This window comes from Canis lupus, chromosome 24, assembly GCF_048164855.1.
Source record: "Canis lupus baileyi chromosome 24, mCanLup2.hap1, whole genome shotgun sequence".
Classification (NCBI taxonomy): Eukaryota; Metazoa; Chordata; class Mammalia; order Carnivora; family Canidae; genus Canis; species Canis lupus.
Genome location: NC_132861.1, coordinates 2,195,519 through 2,222,026, shown reverse-complemented (window position 1 = coordinate 2,222,026; position 26,508 = coordinate 2,195,519). Strand labels below are relative to the sequence as shown.

Sequence of the window (26,508 nt, the reverse complement as noted above, 5' to 3'; positions counted from 1 at the left end):
TCATAGACACAGAGAGAGAGGCAGAGACACAGGCAGAGGGAGAAGCAGTCTCCATGGAGGGAGCCTGACGTGGGACTCGATCCGGGGTCTCCAGGATCACACTCCAGGCTGCAGGCAGTGCCAAACCGCTGCGCCACCAGGGCTGCCCCACCTAAAGGTTTTTATTTTCAGCATTTAGTTCACTTATTTTTATCATAGTTACTGATATGTTTGGATTTATTTTTACTAGCTTTTTTTGTGTATCCTTTGTAGTCTTTGTTGCTTTCTTTTTGGTTATTTTTTCTCATGTCATACTAGTGGGAGAGGAGTACAGAACATAAAATATCTTTAAAGTGAGGGTTAAGGGGTGCCTGGGTAGCTCAGTCAGTTAAGCATCTACCTTTGGCTCAGGTCATGATCTCAGGGTCCTGGGATCAAGCCCTGCATTGGGCTCCCTGCTTATTAGCAGGGAGTCTGCTTCTCCCTCTCCCCCTGGCTCTCCCCACCCCCGCTTATGCTTGTGCTCTTGCTCTCTCAAAATCTTTTTTAAAAGTAAAGGTTAAATACATTTGTCAGATAAACAAAAGTAGTTGGCTAACAACAGGCCGTTACCCTCCTAAACATGTGCTTTAAGCAAAAAGAACATAATCCCAATTTTTTTTGTTGCTTTTTAAGATTTTATTTATTCATTCAAGAAAGACATGGAGCTGGACACAGGGCTCGGTCTCAGCACACTGAGACCATGACCTGAACTGAAATCGAGAGGCAGATGCTTAACAGACTGAGCCACCCAGGTGCCCAAAGCCCAAAATTTAAAGGCTTTCCAAGTCTGCTTCTGCTTGTGTACAGGCGCACTATTTTGTTTCCTTATGTATTTTATAATTTGAATCCTGAGTCGATAGGTTCCTTCGTATGATTTTCATTTGCTTATGCCAGGGGCCTAAAACACCACTGGCCTACAACCACTGTAAGCTAAATTCTTCCTGTGAGTTTTTTAGAATCTTCATTCCTTTGAGTTGTATGAATTTGAGTCACACTGCTAATGTAAGAGAAAATAAATAGTTCTAAGTTTGGCATGAAGACCTAAAGGACAAGAAGGGTTTAGAATAAGCTGCTTATTTCTACAAGGTTACTTCTCACTGGTGACCCAGACTTAGGCAAGGGTAGTTAATTTAGGATGAAATATAAAAAAAATATAAATATGTCTATATACAAATGTGTAAAATATATGTGTATGTAGATAGACATAGTGCATATAAAGCTGGTTGTAAATCATCTCAACTGTTACAGCACTCTGAAGTCATCAGATATTGGCTAATAATTTTATTTCAAAGAAGTATAGTCACTGAAAAGAAAAAGGTTAAACGAGGGTGTCTTAAAAATTACTAATTCTAAGATATTCTTCTTGTTAAGAATTGCTAGTTGAATCTGTGAATGTTGACAACTTTTCTCCACGAAAGAATATTCTTCAGTTAGCATTACATACTTTTATTTTTTATTTTTAATGAATTTTTTAAAATAAAGATTTATTTATTTATTCATGAGACACATAGGCAGAGGGAGAAGCAGGCTCCTCGCAGAGAGCCCAATGCAGGACTCAATCCCAGATCCTCGGATCACGACCTGAGCCAAAGGCAGGCGCCAACTGCTGAGCCACCCAGGCGTCCCAGCATTATATACTTTTAAGCAATTTTACATTTATACCATTCAAATCAGATGTAATAACACAGTATAGGAAAATTTTTAGTAAATTATTTTATTTAGTTATAATACCCATCTCCAACAGCTTGAAATAACAATTTCCATGGTCTTCAATTGAACTCTATGCCATTTTCTTTTAGAATGTCTTGTTTTTCATTAAAATAATTTCTAAACCACTCTATGTGTTCAATCTTCTGTTTAACACTCAGGTATGGGTTTTTGGAAAGGCCACAGGTCACCAGTTCCATGAAGTGGCGAATTGGTCCTTGCTTTGGAAAATCTTTCAGGTGTATATCCAGAAATATATGTTCATGAAATTCCGAACCCTCATCATCAAAACCTAGGAAATGAGATAAAAATCCATTATAATTTTGGTGTATAACCTCTACCATAAAATTAACATTGATGAGTATTGCAGTTAAAGCCATGAACCTTGGAGTTAGACCTAGGTTTGCCCACCAATTTAACAACCGTGTGACTGGGCAAATTAACTTCTCTGAGCAACAGTTTTGGGGAATAAAATGAAGATTAAAAAAGAAACTTCTTGTGGGGTTTCTGTAAAGATTACATAGACACACAGCTTATACAACTCTTTTATAACTCTTAGCATATTATACATGTTCAAAGTGTAGCAGCAGCTACTGCTAATGAAAACTTAAAATCTAAAGCAACCACTAAGAACACTTTACAAACTATACTAAAAAAATTTACATAAATAAAACAAAATAGAATCCTAAAACATGTTCAAGCAGAGCACATGAGGCCGCCCCAAAAAGGGGAATGAGAAATGGAGAAAATGAACAGAAAACAAGTAATGAAATAGGAGACTTAAGTCCTAACAAATCAATAATTACTTCAAATGTAAATGATCTAAATACATTGATCAGGGCAGCCTGGGTGGCTCAGCGGTTTAGCGCCGCCTTCAGCCCAGGGCCTGATCCTGGAGACCCTGGATCGATTCCCACGTCGGGCTCCCTGCATGGAGCCTGCTTCTCCCTCTGCCTGTGTCTCTGCCTCTCTCTCTCTCAAGAATAAATAAATAAAATCTTTAAAAAAAATAAATACACTGATCAAAAGATACAGATTGCAGAGTAGGTATAAAAAAATGCATCCAACTATATGCTTTCTATAAGATACTCACTTCGAACACAACATACATAGGTAGTTTGAAAAGAAAAAGATGGAGAAAAATGTATCTTAACATTAAATTTTTAAAAAAAGGAAGCATGAGGGCAGACCCAGTGGCGCAGCGGTTTAGCCCGCCTGCAGCCCAGGGCATGATCCTGGAGACCCTGGATAGAGTCCCACATCAGGCTCTCTGTATGATGCCTGCTTCTCCCTCTGCCTGTGTCTCTGCCTCTCTCTCTATGAATAAATAAATAAAATCTTAAAAAAAATAAAAATAAAAAAAGGAAGCATGAGTGGTTATATGATTATCAGACAAAAGAGACTTCAGAGCAAAGAAAATTACTAGGGAGAAAGAAAAACATTACATAACAAAAGGCTCAAGGGTCAATCCACAAAGAGTGAATTACATATGCACTAAACAACAGAGTTTCTAAATACATGAAAGAAAATATGATAGAAATAAAGGAGAAATAGAAAAGCTGACAGTTATAGTGGGGATTTCAACAGTCTACTGTCAGTAACTTTGAGAACTATGAGGTAGAAAATTAGCCAGGATAAAGCAGCTCCGAACAACATCAACAAACATTATCAAACTGATGTCTACAGAACCCTCCACCAAACTATTTCAGAATACGAATTCTTTTCAAGCATTCACGGAACATTCACCTGGCTGGACCACATGCGGGGTTACAAACTACAAGACATTTAAAATAACTGGAGTGATACACAGTACATTCTCAGATCATAATGGAATCCAACTAGAAATCAGTAACAGAAAGACAATAGGAAACAGTTAAAAATTAAATATACTTAAAAATAATTCATAGGTCTAGCTGAAATCTCAAAGATAATTCAGAAAACACTCAGAATTGAATGAAAAATGAAAACAAAACAAATCAAAATCAGTGGGACAAGACTAAAGCAGTGCTAAGAGGTATACATGTAGCACTAAATGAATACTTAAGAGCAAAAATCTCAAATCAATAATCTACGTTCCCACCTCAAGAACCTAGCAAAGGAGCAAAATAATCCTAAAGCAAGAAAAATGAAGGAGGGTGGCTCAACAGTTGAGTGTCTGCCTTCAGCCCAGGGCGTGATCCTGGAGTCCCAGGATCAAGTCCCATATCTTGCTCCCTGCCTGAAGCCTGCTTCTCCCTCTGTCTGTGTCTCTGCCTCTCTCTCTCTCATGAATGAATAAATAAATAAATAAATAAAATCTTAAAAAAAAAAAGAAAGAAAAAGGAAGGAAATAATAAAGAAAACATCCAAAATCAGTAAAATTGAAAACAGAAAAATAGAGACAAAGCAACAAAACCAATACTAGTTCTTCAAAAAAAAAAGAATCAGTAAAATTGATAAATTTCTATTAAGTCTGATAAAGAAAAGAGGAGAGGAGTGACACAAACGAAAAGGAAGTTATTGCTATAAAAACTGAAATCATTAGGGATAAGGGAATACCACAAACAAGTAGCTCAACAACTTAAAAAAATGGACAACTTAAAAAAAATGCACTAAAGGACCAAAATTCAAGCCAAAATAAAATAGATTACTTGAATAGTCTCATAACTATTAAAGAAAAGGAATTTGTAGTTTAAAAGGTCTCAAAAGGGGATCCCTGGGTGGCTCAGTGGTTTAGTGCCTGCCTTTGGCCCAGGGTGTGATCCTGGAGACCCAGGATTGAGTCCCGCATCAGGCTCCCTGCACAGAGCCTGCTTCTCCCTCTGCCTGTGTCTCTGGAGCTTCTCTCTCTCTCTGTCTCTCATGAATAAGTAAATAAAATCTTTAAAAAAATAAAAATAAAGGTCTCAAAAAAGAAATTCCTCAGCCCACATGGCTTCAACTGAGAATTTTATTTAACACTGAAAGAAAAACTAACACCAGCTTTACACAATCTCTTCCAGAAAGTAAATACTCCTAACTCATTTTATAAGGCCAGTATTACCTTGTTATCAAACCAAAGACACAACCACAAAACAAATAAATGAACTGAGAGAGAGTTACAAACCATTATCTCTAATGAACTTGGAGGCAGAAACTTTTAACGAAATTAGCAAACAAACCAACAATTAATAAAGAGATTTATATACCAAGATTAAGTGGGAATTAAAACAGCTATGCAGGGCGGTTTAACATTTGGAAATCAATGTAATCCATCATATCAAAGGGTTAAAGAAGGAATGTCCTATGACACAACACCCCCCCCCTTTTATTTTTTTAAATTTTTATTTATTTATGATAGTCACACAGAGAGAGAGAGAGAGAAGCAGAGACATAGGCAGAGGGAGAAGCAGGCTCCATGCACCGGGAGCCCGATGTGGGATTCGATCCTGGGTCTCCAGGATCGCGCCCTGGGCCAAAGGCAGGCGCTAAATCACTGCGCCACCCAGGGACCCCCCCCCCCTTTTTTTAAAGATTTTATTGATTTATTTGAGAAAGCACAAGGGGGAAGGACAGAGGGAGAAGGAGAAGTAGACTCCCCGCTGAGCAGGAAGCCTGACATGGGGCTCAATTCCAGGACCCTGGGATCATGACCTGAGCCAAAGGCAGATGTTTAACCAACTAAGGCACCCAGGCACCCCACAACACCTATTTTTTTAAAGATGTTATTTCTTTATTCATGAGAGACACACACACAGAGAGAGAGAGAGAGAGAGAGGCAGAGACACAGGAGGCAGAGGGAGAAGCAGGCTCCATGCAGGGAGCCCAACGTGGGACTTGATCCCAGGTCTCTAGGATCATGCCCTGGGCTGAAGGCGGCGCTAAACCCGGGCTGCTCCACAACACCTATTTTTGATAAAAATTCTCACCAAATTAAAAAAAAATAATAAAATAAAAAAAAAAGAAAAACTACTTCAACTTGATAAAGAGCATCTACAAAAAAATCTATATAGCTAATATCATACTTCATGGTGAAAGATTAAAGGCTTTTTCCCTAAGTTCCTAGACAACAAAGTCAGCTCTTTCACTTTTACTCAACACAGTACTAAAAGTTTAGCCACCGCAATAAGGGAGAAAGCAAAGGCATATAGATGGCAAAGAAAGAAATAGAACCATTCCTATTTATATATGACATGTTTGTCTACATAGAAAATCCCCAAGAATCTACTAAAGAACCCCTCCTAGAGCTAGTCAACATCAACACAAAAAAAATCAGTCACATTTCTAATTACATTTAAATTGGAAGACTCAACATATTAAGATATTAATTCTCTCCAAACTGATCTATTATGTTGAATATACTTCCTATCAAAATCTCAGGAAAGTGCCACTGACAAGTTTATTCTAAAATTTATATGGAAAGGCACAAGACCTAGAATATTACAACAATCTTGAAAGAGAAGAATAAAATAGGACCAATAATGCTAAGATTGACTGAAATAGCTACAATAATCAAAAGTGTGGTATTAGCAGGAACGCCTGGGTAGCTTAGTCAGTTAAGCATCTGCCTTTGGCTCAGGTCCTGGTTTTGATTTCAGAGTCCCCGGATCAAGCCCTGTGTCAGGCTCCCTCTGCCCCTCCCACCCCAGTTTCTGCACTCTCTCTCTCTCTCTCAAATAAATAAATGAAATCTTAAAAAAATAAAAAAAGCACTTGGTATTAGCAGAGGGACAGACACACAGATTGACAGAACAGAAGAGAGGGCCCAGGAATAGACCCTATTATGGATTGAACTATAACCCCTCAAAATTGATAGGCTGAGGTCCTAATCCCCAATGTGACTATATTTAGAGATAGGACATTTAAGGAGGTAATTAAGGTTAAATGAAGTTGTAACAATTGAGCCCTGATCGAATAGGATAGACTGGTGTCCTTATAAGAAGAGCAAGAAATATGAAGAGTGCCCACAGAGAAAAGATTGCATGAAGAGACAAAGAGAAGACAAACATCTACAAACCAAGAAAAGAGGCCTCAGGAGAAATAAAACCTGCCGGCACCCTGATTTTGGACTTCCAGCCTCCAGAAATATGAGAAAATAAATCTGTTATTTTAAGCCACCCAATCTCCGCTATTTTATTATGGCAGCCCTGGTAGAGTAATATAGACAAATATAGACAAACACAAATGTGCCCAATTTTTAAAAAATAAATTTATTTTTTATTGGTGTTCAATTTGTCAACATACAGAGTAACACCCAGTGCTCATCCCGTCAAGTGCCCACCTCAGTGCCTGCCACCCAGTCACCCCCACCCCCCGCCCTCCTCCCCTTCCACCACCCCTAGTTCGTTTCCCAGAGTTAGGAGTCTTTGATGTTCTGTCTCCCTTTCTGATATTTCCCACTTATTTTTTCTCCTTTCCCCTTTATTCCCTTTTCACTATTTTTTATATTCCCCAAATGAATGAGACCATATAATGTTTGTCCTTCTCCGATGGACTTATTTCACTCAGAATAATACCCTCCAGTTCCATCCACATCGAAACAAATGGTGGGTATTTGTCGTTTCTAATGTGCCCAATTTTTTTAAACAAAGGTGCAAAGACAATTTAATGATAAAAGGATAGTCTTTTCAACAAATTGTGCTAGAGGAACTGGATATCTACTGACACACACACAAAGAACCTCAACCTAAATGTCATACCTCATACAAATTAACCCCAAATGGATCATAAATTTAAAACTATAAATCTTATAGAAAAAAATATAGGGGGGAGAGGTGCTTGGCTGGCTTAGTCAGTAGAGCGTGTGACTCTTGATCTTGGGGTTATGAGTTTAAACCCCACGTTGGGTACAGAGAATGCTTAAAAACAAAATCTTAAAAATGAAAAAAAGAAAAGAAGAAAAGAAAGAAAGAAAGAAAGAAAGAAAGAAAGAAAGAAAGAAAGAAAGAAAGAAAGAAAGAAAGATCGATCGATCTAGTTCAAAATCTAGTTCAAGGGCTGGCCAAGAACATGACACCAAAAGCACCATCCATAAAAGGAAAAACTGGACCCCATCAAAATGAGAAACTTTTGCTCTGTGAAAGATTCTGTTAAGAGAATGCAAAGACAAACTACAGACTGCAAACCAAGTCGTCTTCTTTTTTTAAGAGAGAACGAGCCAGGGAGGGGCACAGGGAGAAGGTGAGAGAGAATCTTAAGCAGGCTCCACACCCAGCACAGAGCCTGACTTGGGGCTTGATCTCACAACTCTGACATGACCTGAGCCAAAATCAAGAGTTGGATGCCTAACCAACTGAGCCACTCAGACGCCCCAATGCAAAACAAATATTCAATAAAGGACTAGTGTCTGGAAAATATTAAAAAATCCTCTTGGGGCACTTGGGTGGCTCAGTGGTTGAGCATCTACCTGTGGCTCAGGTTGTGATCCTTGGTCCTGAGATTGAGTCCCACATCAGGCTCCCTGCAGAGAGCCTGCTTCTCCCTCCCCTCGTGTCTCTCTCTCATGAATAAAAAAATAAAATCTTAAAAAACAAGAACAGACTTTTCATTGAAGAAGATATACAGATGACAAACACAAGAAAAACACATTCAACCTCTCTAGCCATTAGGGAAATGCAGATTAAAACCAAAATGAGGGATCCCTGGGTGGCGCAGCGGTTTGGCCCAGGGCGCGATCCTGGAGACCCGGGATCGAATCCCACATCGGGCTCCCGGTGCATGGAGCCTGCTTCTCCCTCTGCCTGTGTCTCTGCCTCTCTCTCTCTGTGACTATCATAAATAAATAAATCTTAAAAAAAAAAAAAAAAAAAAACCAAAATGAGCTATCATTACACATCTATCAGAATGTAAACACATCTAAAAAAAAATAGTGACATTATTAACTGCTGGTGAAAATTAAAAGCTAGTCGTTCACACATTGCTGGTGGGAATATAAAATGGCACAGCCGCTCTAGAAAAAAGTTTGGAAGTTCCTTTAAAAAACTAAACATGCGGGATCCCTGGGTGGCTCAGCGGTTTAGCGCCTGCCTTTGGCCCAGAGTGTGATCCTGGACTCCTGAGATCGGGTCCCACATCGGGCTCCCTACATGGAGCCTGCTTCTCCCTCTGCCTGTGTCTCTGCCTCTCTCTCTCTCTCTCTGTGTGTGTCATTCATGAATAAATAAAATCTTAAAAAAAAAAAAAGAAAGAAAGAAAAACTAAGCATGCAGTGGACGTGTGTGGGTGGCTCAGTTGGTTAAGTGTCCCTGATTTTGGCTCAGATCATGATCTCAGGGTCCTGACCGAGTACTATGTCAGGTTCCCTGTTCAGTGGGAAGTCTGTTTCTCCCTCTCTCTCTTCCCCTCTACCTGCTTATGCTTGCACTCCCTCTCAAATAAATAAATATAATCTTAGAAAACAAAAACTAAACATGTGGGGTACCTGGCTGGCTGAGTTGGTAGAGTAATGCACCTCTTGACCTTGGGGTTATGAGTTTGAGCCCCATGTTAGGTGTAGAGATTACAAACTGGTTAACAAGCCAGATGTCTTTTTCCAGGTGAATGGCTACACAAACTATATGTCACATTCAAATCATGGACTATTACTCAACTAAAAACAAGCTACAAACATACTGATAGATGCAACAACTTGGATAAATCTCCAGACAATTATTCAGGCTGAGTTAAAAAAAGTTAATTCCCAAAGGTTACACACTGTAAGATCATATTCGTATATATTCCTTGAAGTGACAAATTTATAGAAATGGTGAAAGGATTTAGTGATTGTGAGGGATCCAGGACTAAGAAAGGGAGGCAGTGGAAGGCAAGCAGGTGTGGTCACAAAAGGGCTATACGAGGGCTCTTTGAAGTGATGGAACTGTGTATCTTGACTGCAGTGGTGGTCACGTGAGTCTACATATGTGATAAAATTGTACAGAACTAAATATGTACATGTAAAGGAGTACTTATAAAACTGGTGACAACTGAACATGGTTGAATTGTATCAATGTCAATTGCCTGGCTGTAATACTGTAATATGATTTTGTAGGAAGTAACTGTTGGGTGAAACTGTGTAAAGGCTAACCAGGATACTTACTTCTTCAATGGCATGTGAATATACAATTCTCTCAAAATAAAAGTCTTAAATGCTTTCTACTTACTTGGAGTTAGTTTATATTTACTGAAAGAGATTTTTTTTTAATTTATTTGGACGTTTAAAGATCTATGTGTTATTTTTATTGAAGCTAAAGTAAATACAAACTAAATCAAGGTGGCAGATTGACAAATGGCCACATATCACTTCTATGCCTCTATACATGCCCCTTCACAATGTGACTCTGTCATTCTCCCCATAAATGGAGGCTGTTTCTCAAACACTTGATTCAGCATTGGCCAAGTGACCTGCTTTGGTCAATGCGATATTACTAAACACAGTGCAAACAAAGGCTTGAAAAGTACTTACATGTTAATCCTTGCTCTTCCTTGCCACTAGGAACTCTATTACAGCCATGTAGTAGAGCCCAAGCTACTCTATGAGATGATGAGTGACATATAACCCAGTTACCTCCATCTCCCCTGACAACAGCCAGCACCAACAACCAAACATGTGAAACAAGCCACTCTAGAGGGAACCGCCCTCAACTAAGCTGCCAAAACTAACAAGAAAGCCCATAAATTCATGATCAGTTATAACTTAGTTGTACTAAGTTTCAGGGGTAGCATGTTACATATCAAAAACTGACAACACATTACACTTACACTTTTTTGGTGGCATATATATGGCTAAAGAATATTCAAGAGCAAGACTGTTGACTGGGTAGTAGCAAACATGATTAAATTTAAAGTCAAGGTCAAAGCTAAAATAAAAATGATTTTTTAAATCAATCCAATATATAATAACTACTACAAAACCTAAGTAGGAATAATGCCACCTTACTGCTCCTATAAATCCCTATGCTGACAAAGCAAGACAGAAGGCGTAAACCAGTTCTCAAAAACAAAAAAACCCAAACTGGATAAAAGCTACTTCAAACTGGGAAATAGGGATCCCTGGGTGGCGCAGCGGTTTGGCGCCTGCCTTTGGCCCAGGGCGCGATCCTGGAGACCTGGGATCGAATCCCACATCAGGCTCCCGGTGCATGGAGCCTGCTTCTCCCTCTGCCTGTGTCTCTGCCTCTCTCTCTCTCTCTGTGACTATCATAAATAAAAAAAAAAAAAAAAAAAAAAAATTTAGAAAAAAAAACTGGGAAATAATTTATATATTTTATGTGGTAAAACAACAAACTAATTTTTTACATAAATGAAAAACACAGCACTGGGAAGCAAAGCTATAAACACAGGACATGTCATTTTGTCATTTTCAGTATTAGGTTCAGAAACTGGCATGGCATGACTCACCCCTAAAAATAAAACACCTTTCCCCAAAAGCATCAAAGTTAATCTTCTGGAAGCTGTTAGTAGAGAGTACATGACATTTTACTAATCTTAAAATTTAGAAATAAGAAATACAGAAGAATATTATCGAACTCTTGAAGCTCCAAATTCTAATGCCAGTCTCTCAAAGTATTCTGAAGTTCCTAAGTGTATACTGAGGGGAGTGATCAAATGAGAGAGTTTCCACAGTTCCTTTCCTGTTTTTCGTTCAGATAACAATTGCCTCAAGGAGCTGGAAATGAGATACCTCCCCTTCCCACCCACCCTAAAGCATCAATAATATGCAGAGTGCATACGGAAACTTGTCACATTTATCTCCCTAACCTGACCAAGAGACATATTTTTTTTTTCCTTTTGTAAAAATTAAACTTTCTCAACAACCAGGTCAAATTTAAGATAAATTCCTTTGGAGTTTGGACAATTAAGATTTTGATGAACTGAAGTGTTTTACTCTTGATGAGAATGTACACTAACTCTTATTTTCCAGTTACCCTATTTGGTGGTTCCTAGAAAATACACATCCTCACTAATAGTTTAAGATTTGAGATCCTGGGCAGCCTGGGTGGCTCAGTGGTTTAGCGCCGCCTTTGACCCAGGGTGTGATCCTGGAGACCCGGGATCAACTCCCACATCGGGCTCTCTGCATGGAGCATGCTTCTCCCTTTGCCTGTGTCTCTCTCTCTCTCTTTCTGTGTGTCTCATGAATAAATAAATAAAATCTTAAAAAAAAAAAAAAGATTTGAGATCCTTCTAGTATAGTAAACCCTTTCACAATATTGTTGTAGGAACAGAGATGATGATGGTTGATGATGCTTTACTTGTACAACCTCACTTGTTTCTCAGAAGAATCCTGTAAAATAAATCCTATCATTATTGCCCTTATTTCATAGACATTATTTCATGAGGCTTAGTGAGATTAAGCATACAATTCACTCAAAACTTGAACTCCTAATCACTGTCTCTCCTAAATAAAGTCACAAGTTATCCTACTTCAATATTGGGTCTTAAAACCATGTTTTTAACTATCAGGACTTAGAATATCCAAGTTTCATCAAATAATGAAATCTTCCCTTAATGTATTGTTAACTTTTTTCTCCTTTTAAAAATCTGTGTTCACATCAGGGGGTGAATACCATTTATATGTATTATAAACCAAGAACTGCGCTAAGCAACTCAAATAACTGTCTTACTTCTTACATTCTTTCAATGAGATATCTTTAATTTTACAACCGAGGAGACACATCTAGTATTTTAACCTCTAGAGGTTAAATAGTTTCCTCAAAGGCAAATGGCGAATCACTAAGAGAGTTGGATCTGTACCGTGATTTGCCCAACTAAAAAGTCCTTGGGCTTTTTTCACCTTTCCTTGATTCCCACACCAGAGTATGGAAAGCATAATACTTTGAGAAATACTCATGTTATGTGACAGATGAAACAACATCCTTTATTACTGCATATACCATACAAATACATAATATATTCAGAATTTGTTAAAGGAATTATCATTCTTGAAAAAGTTTTCCTATCAAGTAAAACTTTATGAAGATGCAAGACAATATGTTTCTGATATTTAAGCTTCTATTCTACTTATTAATCCAAACAAATGAGATTTTCAAAAAATAAAATGTTACAGTGACAGCATAATACTACAAAGGTTAAAATATGGACTACATTTTCCTACGACTTAGTGAGGTGTTTACAATTCCTAGCTAACTGTACATGAATCTCTTCTAATTGAAAATATACCTAAACTGTTTAGTTGATGATAACATAAAAAATGGCATAAAATAAATAGCACAGTAATACAATATCCCTTTTGAGTGAGGAAGAGGTAACATCTCCAGAATAATCTTCAGGAAAGTAGATAATAGATCTAGTAATTCAAAGAATGTAGGTATGTATGCAGCCTGAGTTCCAAAAAATTTTGAAGCCTTCTAACATCTTTCCTTTAGGTAGCTTTCAAGCAGGAGAACCTTGCATCTCTTTAATGCAACAGTTTTATGAGTAAAAGATAACTAAGCATAAAACGTTCAGAGTTGTAATGTTCTCCAAAATTGAAATTTGATTTCATACTCAGGATTTAATATAAGAGATTTTCCAGGTAATCTCCTGCTCAGCAATTAGGAAACTGTCATCATTTCCAGTCAATACTTTCATGTCACGTAAAAATTCATGATGCATTTCTGCTGTATAATTTTACTTCCTTTTAAAATTTGTATTATTTTTTTAAGTAGTCTCTATACCAGCAAAGAGCCCAACATGGGGCTTGAGCTCATGACCATGAGGTCAAGACCTGAGCGGAGATCAAGAACTGGATGCTTAGCGGTGCATCGGTGGCTCAGTCAGTTAACCATCTGCCTTTGGCTAAGGTCATGATCTTGGGGTCCTGGGAACAAGCCCCATGGTGGGCTCCCTGCTCAGCGGCTGTTCTCCTTCTCCCTCTCCCTCTGCCCCTCCACACTGCTTGTGCTCACTCTCAAATAAATAAATACAATCTTAAAAAAAAAAAAAAAAAAAGAGTTGGACTCTTAACGACTGAGCCACCCAGGCCCCCCGAATTTTACTTCTTTCTTTTCCTTATTAAAAACCTAGAATTTGGATCCCTGGGTGGCGCCGCGGTTTAGCGCGCCTGCCTTTGGCCCAGGGCGCGATCCTGGAGACCCGGGATCGAATCCCACGTCGGGCTCCCGGTGCATGGAGCCTGCTTCTCTCTCTGCCTATGTCTCTGCCTCTCTCTCTCTCTGTGTGTGTGACTATCATAAATAAATAAAAATTAAAAAAAAAAAAAAAAAAAAAAACCTAGAATTTCGGATGCCTAGATTGTTCAGCAGTTGAGTGTCTGCCTTCAGCTCAGTCCAGGGATCGAGTCCCATATCAGGCTCCCTGTGAGGAGTCTGCTTCTCCCTCTGCCTGTGTCTCTGCCTTTCTCTGTGTCCCTCATGGATAAATAAAAAAATCTTAAAACAAACAACCCTAGAATTAAGTGAAATTCCAACTTAAAGTTTTTTTCTCTTTTTTTTTTTTTTTTTAAGATTTTATTTATTTATTTGACAAAGAGAGAGAAAGTGAGCACAAATGGGGAGCTGCAGGCAGAGGGAGAAGAAGCTAAGCAGGGAGCCCAATATGGGGCTCAATCCCAGGACCCTGAGATCATAACCCAAGCTGGAGGCAGATACTTAACTGACTGAGCCACCCATATGCCCCAATACTGTCAAATTTCTTTTCAGACACCACAAGGATGTTTATACAAAGCTCTAAAATTCATGTAAATATCTAGACTCTGAACACCTGCCAGATTTCATCTCCATACTGAATTTTTTTTCCATACTGAATTTTATAAACCTCTGAAATTAAGACCTACCTGCTTCATTGTTAATTGGAAACTCCCACAGCTTCCCATCTTTCGTCCACTGGATCATTTCTGCAAAACCATTCTGAAGCGGCTGTTCATTTACTGCAGCTAACTGCTTAGCAAATTCTATATCCCAGAGTGAAGGTGTAGTCTCTATAATAGAAACATTTCAAATCATCACAAGTCAATGTATATATCTTTATTTTTTTTAATGTAATACAATTAACTCCAAATTGGTAACACACTTCAGGCCCTGCAGCTTAGAAATAAACAGTATATGATGAAAGGTCACTCTTGAGAGCTAAAACTAAACAAAAATGACATAAAAAGCCTACAGTGACAATTACTGCAAGCCTTTTGTTTTACTACACTGCTAGGCAAGCAATCTCTAAAGTCTCACTGCCCCCTCTACTGGAAAGGAATAAAAAGGCATATTTTGTTTAAGAATGTTTTCATGAATGCGAATATTTTTTAAAAAGGTTTATTTATTTTAGAGAGAGAAAGCACATGAGTGAAGGGGGGGTAATAGAGAATCTCAAGCAGACTCCCCGCTGAGCGTAGATCTCACAACCCTGAGAACAGATCTGAGCCAAAATCAAGAGTTGGTTGCTTTATCGACTGAACCACACAGGGGCCCCACAAATGTGAATATTTTTTATATAACATGTGACTTTGATATTTAAACTTCAGCCTATTTATTTTTAGTCTGTCAAGATAAATCACAACGTTCTACCATTAAAGACCAAATATATTAAATTAACATAAAAATAATGGCACTACTACTAATGAATATGGAGCACTTACTCTGTGTTAATGCTTTTTATTTTTTTTAGGATTTTTTTCCATTTATTCATGAGAGACACAGAAGGAGGCAAAGACACAGGCAGAGGGAGAAGCAGGTTCCCTGTGGGGAGACTCAATCCCTTGACCCCGGGATCATGCCCTGAGCCAAAGGCAGACACTCAACCACTGAGCCACCCAGACGTCCCTGTGTTAATGCGTTTTATGCATTAGTTCATTTGATCCTCACTACCAACTCTGTAAGTTCATATAATGTTAGCTGTTATAACCACCATCATATTGCATTTCAATCATTTATTTGCTTTGGAAATTGAAGACATCTTGCAAGAATGAATCCTATTTCCACCAGGCACTGCTAGTAGGAATGTAAAACAGAACAACCTCTTTGAAAAATAGTTTGGCAGTTTCTTAAAAAAGTTATGAATATATTTAGTGTACAACTATCTGACTCCTAGATATTTCCCCCAAAGAAAATATATGTGTCCACACAGACTTTATGTGAAGGTTCATGTGTGACTAGGCCTGACCATGTACTGACTGCTGTAAATTAAGCATGTGGGCCCTAGGAATCTGAGGGAGAGAAAAGATCACATCAGTTAACTTAATTAGCCACATCTACAAGAGTAATCACAGCAGCAAAATAATTGAGTGATTATAGTCACAGTTTATAGATTTGTTCAGTGGACACTGACCAACTCATGTCTTTTCTGTGACCATGATCATCACCACCATCATCATTACTGCTCATAGCTACAACGCGGTACTGAATGTACCCTGTGTTCCTGGCATTGTGCCTGACACTTTAATTATATTACCTCATTTAATCCTTCAGAAGTATGTATTAGCTCCATTTTCTAGATGGAGAAAGGGAACTCAGAGAAGTTAGTCTGGCAGAAACTGAATTTGAATAATCCACATCTATCAGACTCCTTCCACTAAAGCTATATTGTCTCTCAGCTCTAGATTACTCCAGGATGAGTGGTAGGAACCTGGAGGGGAGCAAAATGTGGGAACCGTGGGAGAGAAGAACTCATTCATTCCATCATTACGACGGATGTTCAACCGCTGAGCCACCCAGGCGTCCCTCATCTTCAGTTTATTTTTATTTTTTTATTTTTTAAAAAATTTTCATTTATTTATGATAGTCACACAGAGAGAGAGAGAGAGAGAGAGGCAGAGACATAGGCAGGGGGAGAAGCAGGCTCCATGCACCGGGAGCCCGACGTGGGACTCGATCCCGGGTCTCCAGGATCGCGCCCTGGGCCAAAGGCAGGCGCCAAACCGCTCCGCCACCCAGGGATCCCCATCTTCAGTTTAAATGAACACTGATTGAATTAACTCCTTTCCTCTATGGCTAGATATTTTATAGCTCAATTTATTTAAAAAAGGCATTTATGATTTAAGATAATTGCTATGATCTGTCAGCCATTTGGCTAGGTGCTTCTAGGTATACATAAATCAGTGAAATCCAGCCCCTAATATTTAGGAGTTTGCTGAATAGTGGGAAAAATCAGATGTTTATATAAGTAACTGACGGATTATATGAGCCATTAGAGGCTAGCCTCAGAACTTAAATATTAATTATAAAATTATTTTTATCAAGTCCAAAAAGGTAACTTCTAATCTTTGGAAATGAAAGTCACTTGTAAACTGAAGACCATTTGTATCGAGTTTCCTCATTTATTTTACATTATCAGTAAATTGGGATGCCTGGGTGGCTCAGTGGTTGAGTGTCTACCTTTGGCTCAGGGTATGATCCCCGGTCTGGGGATCGAGTCCTGCATCGGGTCCCCAGCATGGACCCTGCTTCTCCCTCTGCCTCTCTCTGTGTCTCTCATGAATAAATAAATAAAATCTTAAAATAAATAATCAGTAAATCATATTTAATGTCAAGGAAGAAGATACTTTCATATCTCTTTTTAATTAATTAAAATGGGAAATATGAAGGATCTGACTTCTTACCCAAAGAAAAAAGGGGTAAGAACAGAGAACATGGTTCTTTGTGAAAACATACACACACAGGTCGCTAAATATATTTCTTGAAGGCTCTTCTTCCCGGCTCTTACACAATCACTAAATCACTTCATTAAGTTACTTCTACAAATGCTATTTTCTCTTCTAGATAGCAAGCGGCCTTAGGGCAGAAACCCCAGTTTATCTTTTGTAATAGTACAGTTTCAAACTGGGGTGATCATTAATATTCTAACCCACATCAATAGCCAACTGATAGCTCTGGATTTATGAAGTTGGCAGTAGCTATCTCCTATTGTCCCACAGAATGCAACATTTCAAGGGAGGAATCTGACCAAGACTAGCAATGTCAACAACTACATTCATAACCAGGATCCAGGCCAATGACAGGATGGATTATTAAAATACCTGACATTGTGCAATCAAAACATTAAGGATTTTTGAAAGATGGGATGTTTCTACACCTGAGAAATAATGTTTGTTTGTTTGTTTAAAGATTTATTTATGTATTCATGAGAGACAGAGAGAGAATGGCAGAGTCACAGGCAGAGGGAAGAAGCAGACTTCCTGCAGGGAACCCGATGTGGGTCTCAATCCCTGGACCCCGGGATCACACCCTGAGCAAAAGGCAGATGCTCAACTGCTGAGCCTCCCAGGCATCCCTGAGAAATAGTGTTCTTAACAAACCTGTTTCAGATGTCTCTTCAGTAACTGCCTTAAGGTCAAAAATATTAAGTCTCTTCCCTTTGAGCATATTTTTCCTAAGACTGAAAAAGAAAAAATAATTTAATATTTTTATACATTGCCAAGAAAAAATTATTTAAGAAAAAAAATTATTTTTAAAAGATTGTATGTATGTATGTATTTATTTATTTATTTATGAAAGACACACAGAGAGAGAGAGAGGCAGACACACAGGCAGAAGGAGAGGCAGGCTTCATGCAGGGAGTCTGATGGGGCATTCGATTCCAGGACTTCAGGATCGTGCCCTGGGCCAAAGGTAGGCACTAAACCACTGAGCCATCCAAGGATCCCCAAGAAAAAAATTTTATATGAAAGACTAGGATAGAACTTTTTAAAAATTCCACTGACCCACACCAGACATTTTATTTTTATTTTTTTCACACCAGACATTTTAACTAAATTGTCAGATCTTTAGAACTGATAACTAAAAACTGGAACAAATGCACTTGAAATTTTGCATCATGATACAATAAAGCAGTTTAAGTAGCTTAATTTCCAAAATATCTAACTGAAAAGATTAGCTTAATGTGCTATAATTTTTATGTGATCCATTTCATATTGAAGTTTTAGAAAACTCAACATTAGAAAGCTATTAGAATATGCTAAATTATAAACTGTTAAAGCCAACATTTGTCTTAGTTTAAGGGTAGAAAACACTGCCTGTTTAATTACAAACTATAATTATAAAAGATGGAATAGATAAATCAAAACATTCCCACTTATAAGGCACTCATTCTGCAATTTTAACATAATGATTAACTTTTTTTTACATAACATTTATAATTAACTATTGAAATTAATGTCAGGGAGTTAATAGGTAACTTTTCCCTGTGTATTTTAATCAACTGCTTTATGCATCAATTCACATTCATACTTGAATAAATTTACTGGTAGATTAAAAACTAATGCAAAACTGGAGAGTTCACTTTAAAATAATTTTGAATTCTCTTCTGAATCAAGTTACTTTCTTCTATGAAATTATATTAACTGAAAAAATTTAAATACCATATTGAAATTAGATAAAGTGATCTTAAATCACTTAAGTTTTCCTCTAGCTGGCTCCCAAGTATTTTTTTCTTTTATTTATGATTTTATTTATTTATTCATGAGCCTGATGTGTGACTCAATCCCAGGGCCCCAGTGTCATGCCCTGAGCCAAAGCCTCAATGGCTGAGCCACCCAGGTGTCTGGGTCCTCAAGTATTCTTAAAGGTATTTATGCTCCCCAACTCTTCTCAGTGCTTTGTATCCTTCTCCCCACCTGCACTCCCTCACTTTGCATCAGGTAAACAGGATGATGCATTAAGGTAACTCACAGTAAAGAGGGAATGATTTGGTCAAGTATGGAATTTTAGAATGTACTAAAGAGGAAGCGAAGGGAACAGTCATTTGCTATGCATCTACTATATATAGTTGGCACATTCCTTTCCTATTTATCAAGAAAGCCATTTAAGTTAGGCTTCAATTTTAGCATTTTATAGATAAGGAAACAGACCAACAAGGCTATAGAAGTTGCCCCAGTCCCAGAATTAGTCAGTGGCACAGTGCCAAGATTCTGAGGCAGGCCAGAATGACTCCAGTGCCCTGTGCCTCACCCCTCTCTGTCTCTTGCTGAAAGAATAAGCCCAGAGTACATTTGTGGTGATCAGTTCAGGCCAAGACTGTCTCAGGCTGTCCCACAACAAAGCACAGTGAATACGCTGGTATCTGACCACGGCTTCCCCTTACTCTAGAGTCCTTCAGCCAGCTTTTTAACACAGTCATTATATGTACATAAACACCTGTCCTAATTTTTTAGCTTCTCCCTTGCCACCTTCTAATTTTTAAAACTTTTTTTTTTTTTTTTTTTTTTGATATGTGCATTGGGGGTGGGGTGGGGGCAGAGGGAGAGACAGAATCTTAAGGAGGCTCCATGCCCAACACAGAGCCCATGCGGGACTCAATTTCACAACCCTGAGATCATGACCTGAGCTGAAATTAAGAGATGGACACTTAACCAACTGAGCCACCCAGGCGCCCCATCACCTTCTAATTGTTAATGACAACTAATATCATTAAGAATTAAATTATGATATACCATTCTGATGTAGCTACATGGGATCATTTCAAAGAAGACTAATTCAAACAAGACAAATCAAAAACAATTTTTTTTAAGTAAGCTCTACGGCCAACACAGGGCTTGAACTCACAACTTCCTGAGTCCCACCTCTACTGACTGAGTCAGCCAGGGACCCCTGAAATTAAATATTCTTGAGGAATCTTAGTAAAACACTAAGTACACATTCTACTTTATTCAATAATATGTCATAGGTATAAAATCACTTTAAACTAGTAATTCAAATAATCTCCCTAAGTCAACTATAAATAACTTCTTGAACTTCATTTTTAACTGTTGAGTATCTTTTACAATTGTCCTGTACAAATTAGTACTTGAACTTCTGAATGGAGCTAACTCAAGTTGCTGGAATTATACTTAAAATCTACAGAACACATAACACACTAAAAATACTCCCAACTGTAAGCATCATCTTCTACAAAGATCAATTAGTTTTTATTAGAGCATTAGAGCATACTAATATCTGGTTCCCCCTTCTCAACTACCATTTCATGGCCTCGAAGGAGAGAAAACAAACTTTCTATAAATACAGACAGCTTTCTATCATAGAATAATTACATAAGGCATGGCTTAACATCTTTAAGTCTGCAAATTACCAAATTCAAATTGCTACAAATAATTTACCACGTTAAGGTATTATAATGGGTCTTCCTTTCTTTTTTTTTGATGGTGGGGATTATTTCTCCAAGGTATGAATAATGATAATTATACAGAGAGATATAAAGATTATATAAATATACATTGTTATATACATATCAGAATGAAAAATGATGCTTCTTACAAAATGTTCATTTGTTCAGAATTCAATCAGCTCCACTTATCCTAAATCAGGAGACTTCTATTCATCATGGATAAATGGAAGGCAGGGCCTAATTTGATTAATGGTATAGAAAAGCATAAGACTGCTAAACCCAGAACATCTTTTCCTTTACAGGAAATGGTACATGCAGAGCGTGAAGACAGATAAAAATGCATCCATAATGCTCAAATATCTATCAGCAATAACACGCACAGAATAAAGTACATATACAGAGAATTAAACAAAACCAAACAGACTGCAAAGCCTGCATACCTTTTTTTAACATCACTGGTCTTTTGGCTCATGTAGTCATCAGATCCTTCATCAAACTGAATTTGATGCACTGGTCTTGTACTAACTCTAATTGTGGCAGATTTGGCAACTTTCATGTCTGATATTATGTTACTGACACTGAAATAAGAAAAAGGTCAAGTATATTAGAAATTGTAGCTACAGGATAGTAATAAACTTTCTTGCACGCGGGATTCATATCACTTAATTCATTTTTTTTCACTTCCATGCACTAATACATTATAAAATGTTATGTTTAAATGAAAGATTGTATGTCACACATTAACATTTACATTCCATAGACCACTAAGATTTGTTTCCTTTTGAAACATAACTTTTGAAGGTGTTCTTTAGAAATGTTCATTTAAAATATCAGTGTCACTTATGAAAAAGTATCAAACATTTGAAGTTGTGTATCAATTTCAAACCTGGCATGAAGTAATGAGATCAGAGGCTACCTGAGAAGGTGCCAGCTAAAAGGATAAGAGAAACAAGTGAAAGAAACAGGACTGAAGATGATCATGATACTGTGTATAAGATCAGATTAGTTAATAGGAAAAAGTTAATTTTCTCAGTAAACTGTCTTGTTCTGTTATTTGTTTTTAATAACATTACTGAATTTACTGTCTTTTTCAGGGACATGAAATTGTGTAACTTTGTGGGAAAAATTTAAACCATTCCACTGATCTTTTATTTTTTTTAAAAAAGATTTCATTTATCCATTTGACAGAGGGAGACTGAGCACAAGCAGGAAGAGCTGCAGAAGGAAAGGGGAAAACAGGCTCACCACTGAGCAGAGAGCCAGATGCGAGGCTCAGTCCCAGGACTTCAGGATCATGACATGAGCGGAAGGAGACACTCAACTTACTGAGCCATCCAGGCACCCCTGTTCAAACTCCATTGATCTTTTAAAAACTGCAATCTTTCTTAAAATGTGAGTTTTCTTTTTCTTTTTTTTTTAAAGATTCATTATTTATTTTAGAGAAACACAAGCAGACTCATTGCTGAGTGCAAAGTCTGACATAGGGCTTGATCTCACAACCCTAAGATCAGACTTGAGCCAAAAACCACAACTTGGACCAACAAACTGCACCACCCAGACACCTCAAGATGTGAATTTTCTTAAAAAAGCAAATTACTAATATTCCACTTAGGAGAAATATATATAAATGAATATATTGTGTACATTACTCACCAGTCATATGAAAAGAGCCTCTTTTGAAAAACTAGCATTACAGACAGAACTATTTGATTCACTAACCTAATTTTTGCTCTTCCTCCATTTTTCTGTGCCTTTGAGACTTCTTCATGCTGCTGGAGCTGCCTGAGCAGCTCTGACTTGGTTGTCTGCTTATCAAAAGGGAGAAAATCTGCAATAGCAGATGCAGCAGCTACCAACTCAGGACTCAAGGACTTGGTTCTAACAAAGAAAATGAAAACCAAATTAAAAAAAAAAAGGCATTACTTATTATGCCATTAGTTTAGTGTAAAGTAAAATGATTTTTTCAGAGAAAACTTTTTTGCCATTCAAAAAATACCATTTCTGACAAAATCAAAAATTTTAAAATATTAGGTTTTTGTTTTTTTTTTTTTTAAGTAGGTACCACACACAAGGTGGAGCCTAAAGTAGGGCTCAAACTCAGGACCCTGAGGCCTGAGCCAAGATCAAGAGCCACACATTCAATTCACTGAGCCACCCAGGGGCTCTACATATTGGTTTTATATAAATTTTAAAAGACTCATTTATTTGAAAAAGAGATTGAGAGCGTGTGCTTGCATGAGATAGGGGAGGGTCAGAGGGGAAAAGCAGACTTCCTGCTTAGCAGGAAGCCCAATAGGGCTGGAGTGGGGGGGCTGGATCCTGGGGCTCCAGGATCATGACCTGAGCAGAAGGCAGATGCTTAACTGTCACCAAGGCGCCCCTTATATAAACTTTAAAATGTTAAAAGCTGAAGTTAATGGATACTTGTTGAAGCATAATACTAACTCAGAACAATATATTAAAGTAGAGGGGTGAGGAAAAGAAAAAAATGGCTATTATAATTTACTGGATTTTTAAATTAGATGCCAATTTATTTCAGAAACTATATATACTGCAAGCAAATATTAAAGTAGCTAAATCTATTCACCTATCATGATAAATCCATATAACAGTACTCAGCTCACACCAAAAACATGAATGAAACAATGAAAAGTTGGATTAAAAAAAAAGTATGCACTGTATGATTCCATTTATATCAACTTCTAGAACAGGCAAAGTTAATGTAAAGTGAAAAAAAAATCAGAATAGTTGTGAGGCAGAAGGCTACTGACAGGAAGACAGAAATGAGAAATGCTCTGTGTCTTGATAAGCATGAGGCTACATGGACATATCATATCCATTTGACAAAATCCTATAGCTAAGATGTGCATGCTTCAAAGTATACAAATTTTACCTGAAAAAAAAAAAAAAAAGAACCATAAATCATCATCATGATCTAGCATGAGATAGAAAGTAGGTAAAGATATAAATGACACAAGAAAGGCAAAATGTTGGTTACTGAAACTCTGTAGGTCCAAAGGGGTTCATTAACATGATATTGTTTTAAATTTTCCATAAGAAAAAGCTGTAAAAAAAAAAGCTCCTTCGCAGTAATCAGGGTAAATTAATGCAAAAATGTGCCAGATGTAAAAAGAAATTATCTAGCTTATTTACATATTCTCACAAAGAACTGCTACCTCAGTGAGTGGAATCCAAGTTAATGTTTTACTATATTTGACTTTCTACTTAATGATCGGTTGTCTAATATGCAAATCAAAGTTCCCAAATCCTTGAAGTTGTTGGATAAAGATTTAAGGACTTTACCTAAGATACGAGAGTTCTAAAATATGATTGCTAAAGAAGAAAAACGGGAGAATAAAAGAGGGCATATTACAATTAGTTTAAAAAAAAAAAAAAGAGCTACTTTCAAAACTATTATCTATGAATAAGGTCTGAACTTTATCTCAAATTACTTACAGAAACTACTTGAGAGGTCTGTTTTCAAATTTTAATATACATATTTGATCAGAATATACAAAGAAGAAAAAGAAAGAAAAAGAATATACAAAGAATATAGATGAGTGTTCATTTTCTAGAGACATGCATTTTATCACGATGATGTTCTTTGTAATCATAGCTTCTGGCTTTATAACTTGAAATGTTCTAATTAGTAAAAATTTTCAGGGAGCCTCCATCATTGAAATAAGACAATCTTTACACACTGAGATCTTTCTACATAGATTTTTAAAAGGTGATGAGAACTTTAAAGTAACCTTTAACAATCTATTCTTTCCTATAATTCAGACTATTTCATGAAAACATATTTTATACCCTTCTGTACTTCCTAAATTTGTTTAAAATGAACTATATGGCATACACAAGTTTGGAAAAAAAAATTTTTTTTTTAAAGATTTTATTTATTCATGAGAGACACAGAGAGAATGGCAGAGACACAGACAGAGGGAGAAGCAGTCTCCATGCAGGGAGCCTGATATGGGACTCGATCCTGGGACTCCAGGATAGCGCCCTGGGCCGAAGGCAGGCCCTAAACCACTGAGCCACCCTGGGATTCCCTGGAAAAAAAATTCTAATTAGGGGAAGGATACTATTAAGGGGACACAGAAATTACCATAATTTTTGGCAACTTGATCACATATATCTAAAGACTAAGGGATGCTGCTGGCTGGCTCAGTTGGTTGAGCACCTGACTTAATTTTGGCTCAGGTTATGATCTCAGGGTTAGGAGGAGGAGCCCCAAGGTGCACTCATTCTCCCTCTGCTTCTCCCTTACTTACGCTTGTGCTCCTTCCCTCTTCAATAAAAAAGAAGAAGAAGAAGAAGAAGAAGAAGAAGGAGAAGGAGAAGGAGAAGGAGAAGGAAGAAGAAGGAAGAAGGAAGAAGAAAGAAGAAAGAAGAAAGAAGAAAGAAGAAAGCTCAAAATATAATGCAAATCCTTTTACCTAGCAATTCTACTTCCAGGACTATTTGTCTAAAGAAAATAAGCAGATACATACATGGAATTTGAGAAATACTACACACTCCAAATTTAAGGCCTAAGTAGTTTCATCCTTGTGTCTGAAAGGCAAGTCACCTCTCAGATATCTGCATAGCTTTATCCATAACTTTATTTCAGGTCTTTTTTTTTTTTTTTTTTTTTTTTTTTTAGAGAGAATGCTTGGTGAGGGGAGGGGCAGAAGAAGCAGCTGAGAGAGAATCTCAAGCAGACTCCACGCTTAGTACCAAGCCTGATGCAGGGCTTGAACTCACAACCCCAAGATCACGACCTGAGCTGAAATCAAAAGCCGGACACCCAACCGAGCAACCTAAGTGCTCCTTTATTTCAGGTCTTTGCTCAATCACTATTCTTCCAGGATCCCTTTGTGTCTGTGTGGTATGAGTATATATACTCTCTCCCACCCTGTGATTCCCCTGCCATTATGTAAGGAGTAGAGACTTTTTTTTTTACTTTTTTTGAGACTGTTTTGTTCACTGTTCTACCTCCATCTCCTTGGACAATGCCTGAGATATAACAACAATCTAAAGTTGCTGAATGAAAGACGTTAATCATAGCATTATTTTATACTAATGAAAAGCTAGAAATAATCTAAATTTCAACTCATGGATTCATCAATTAATAACTAGCTGAAAACTTCTTATTGGATAATCAGAACAGGTAGTTGCTTAGTTAAGATAAAGTAGGAGCTAGAAATTTTGGTTATTGCTGTACTCACCATGGGTCTTATTAGGTTCCACAACAAATTCAGACTCACAGGACTACCACAAACATGCCTGGCCCAGTCTATTCAGAAGATAAAGGACAGAACAACAGTAGGCTGGCAGAGTAATCTCAGGTCAGCACTCATGTGGATGACACTGTACATGCCATCCAAAAGTTAGGACAGAAGATCCACACCATGCAGGCACGGGAGCTGCTTCGTTTAGTGCTCCACGGGAATTGGTGCGCTCTTATGACAAGGCCACAGTTTCCAGGGTCCCTACAATGGAATGCAGTTATAGGAGTAACTGCACTCAAGGAAGCATAGGTACCTATAGTTTTCCCAATCTGAATGCAATCAGGGGTCAATTTTATCATGGTATTGTTCCCTTCAGTACATCAGACATCAGCAGTCATCAGGTTAACAGGTGTGGCAGATTCTATTTTTAGAAAACAGAGACAGCATATTTCTGGTCCCACAAACTCTTCCAAAACCTTGCCAAATCCCCAAGAGAGGGAATCCATGTCCCCTCCCCTTAAAACCAGGGGAACCTTTATGACTGCCTCCAAGAACAAAATGATAGAGATGACTCACTGTGACT

The 26,508-nt window shown here is 37.7% G+C and overlaps 1 protein-coding gene across 6 annotated transcripts in view; it reads right to left on the bottom strand.

Moving 5' to 3' along the window:
* Positions 1–1,719: 1,719 nt before the first annotated feature.
* Positions 1,720–26,508, bottom strand: part of MRPS31 (mitochondrial ribosomal protein S31) — a 35,157-nt gene continuing 10,368 nt past the window's right edge. For 4 of the 6 annotated variants that reach the window (XM_072797260.1, XM_072797255.1, XM_072797259.1 and 1 more), the window contains 5 exons: positions 22,432–22,590; positions 21,153–21,290; positions 17,909–17,988; positions 14,459–14,602; positions 1,720–2,020 (listed from right to left, as the gene is read on the bottom strand). In XM_072797260.1, coding sequence (XP_072653361.1) covers positions 1,791–2,020; positions 14,459–14,602; positions 17,909–17,988; positions 21,153–21,290; positions 22,432–22,590 — 751 coding nt within the window. In that variant the 3' untranslated portion in view covers positions 1,720–1,790. The remainder of the gene's footprint in view (positions 2,021–14,458; positions 14,603–17,908; positions 17,989–21,152; positions 21,291–22,431; positions 22,591–26,508) is intronic. The other 2 variants (XM_072797256.1, XM_072797257.1) reach the window with 2 other exon arrangements.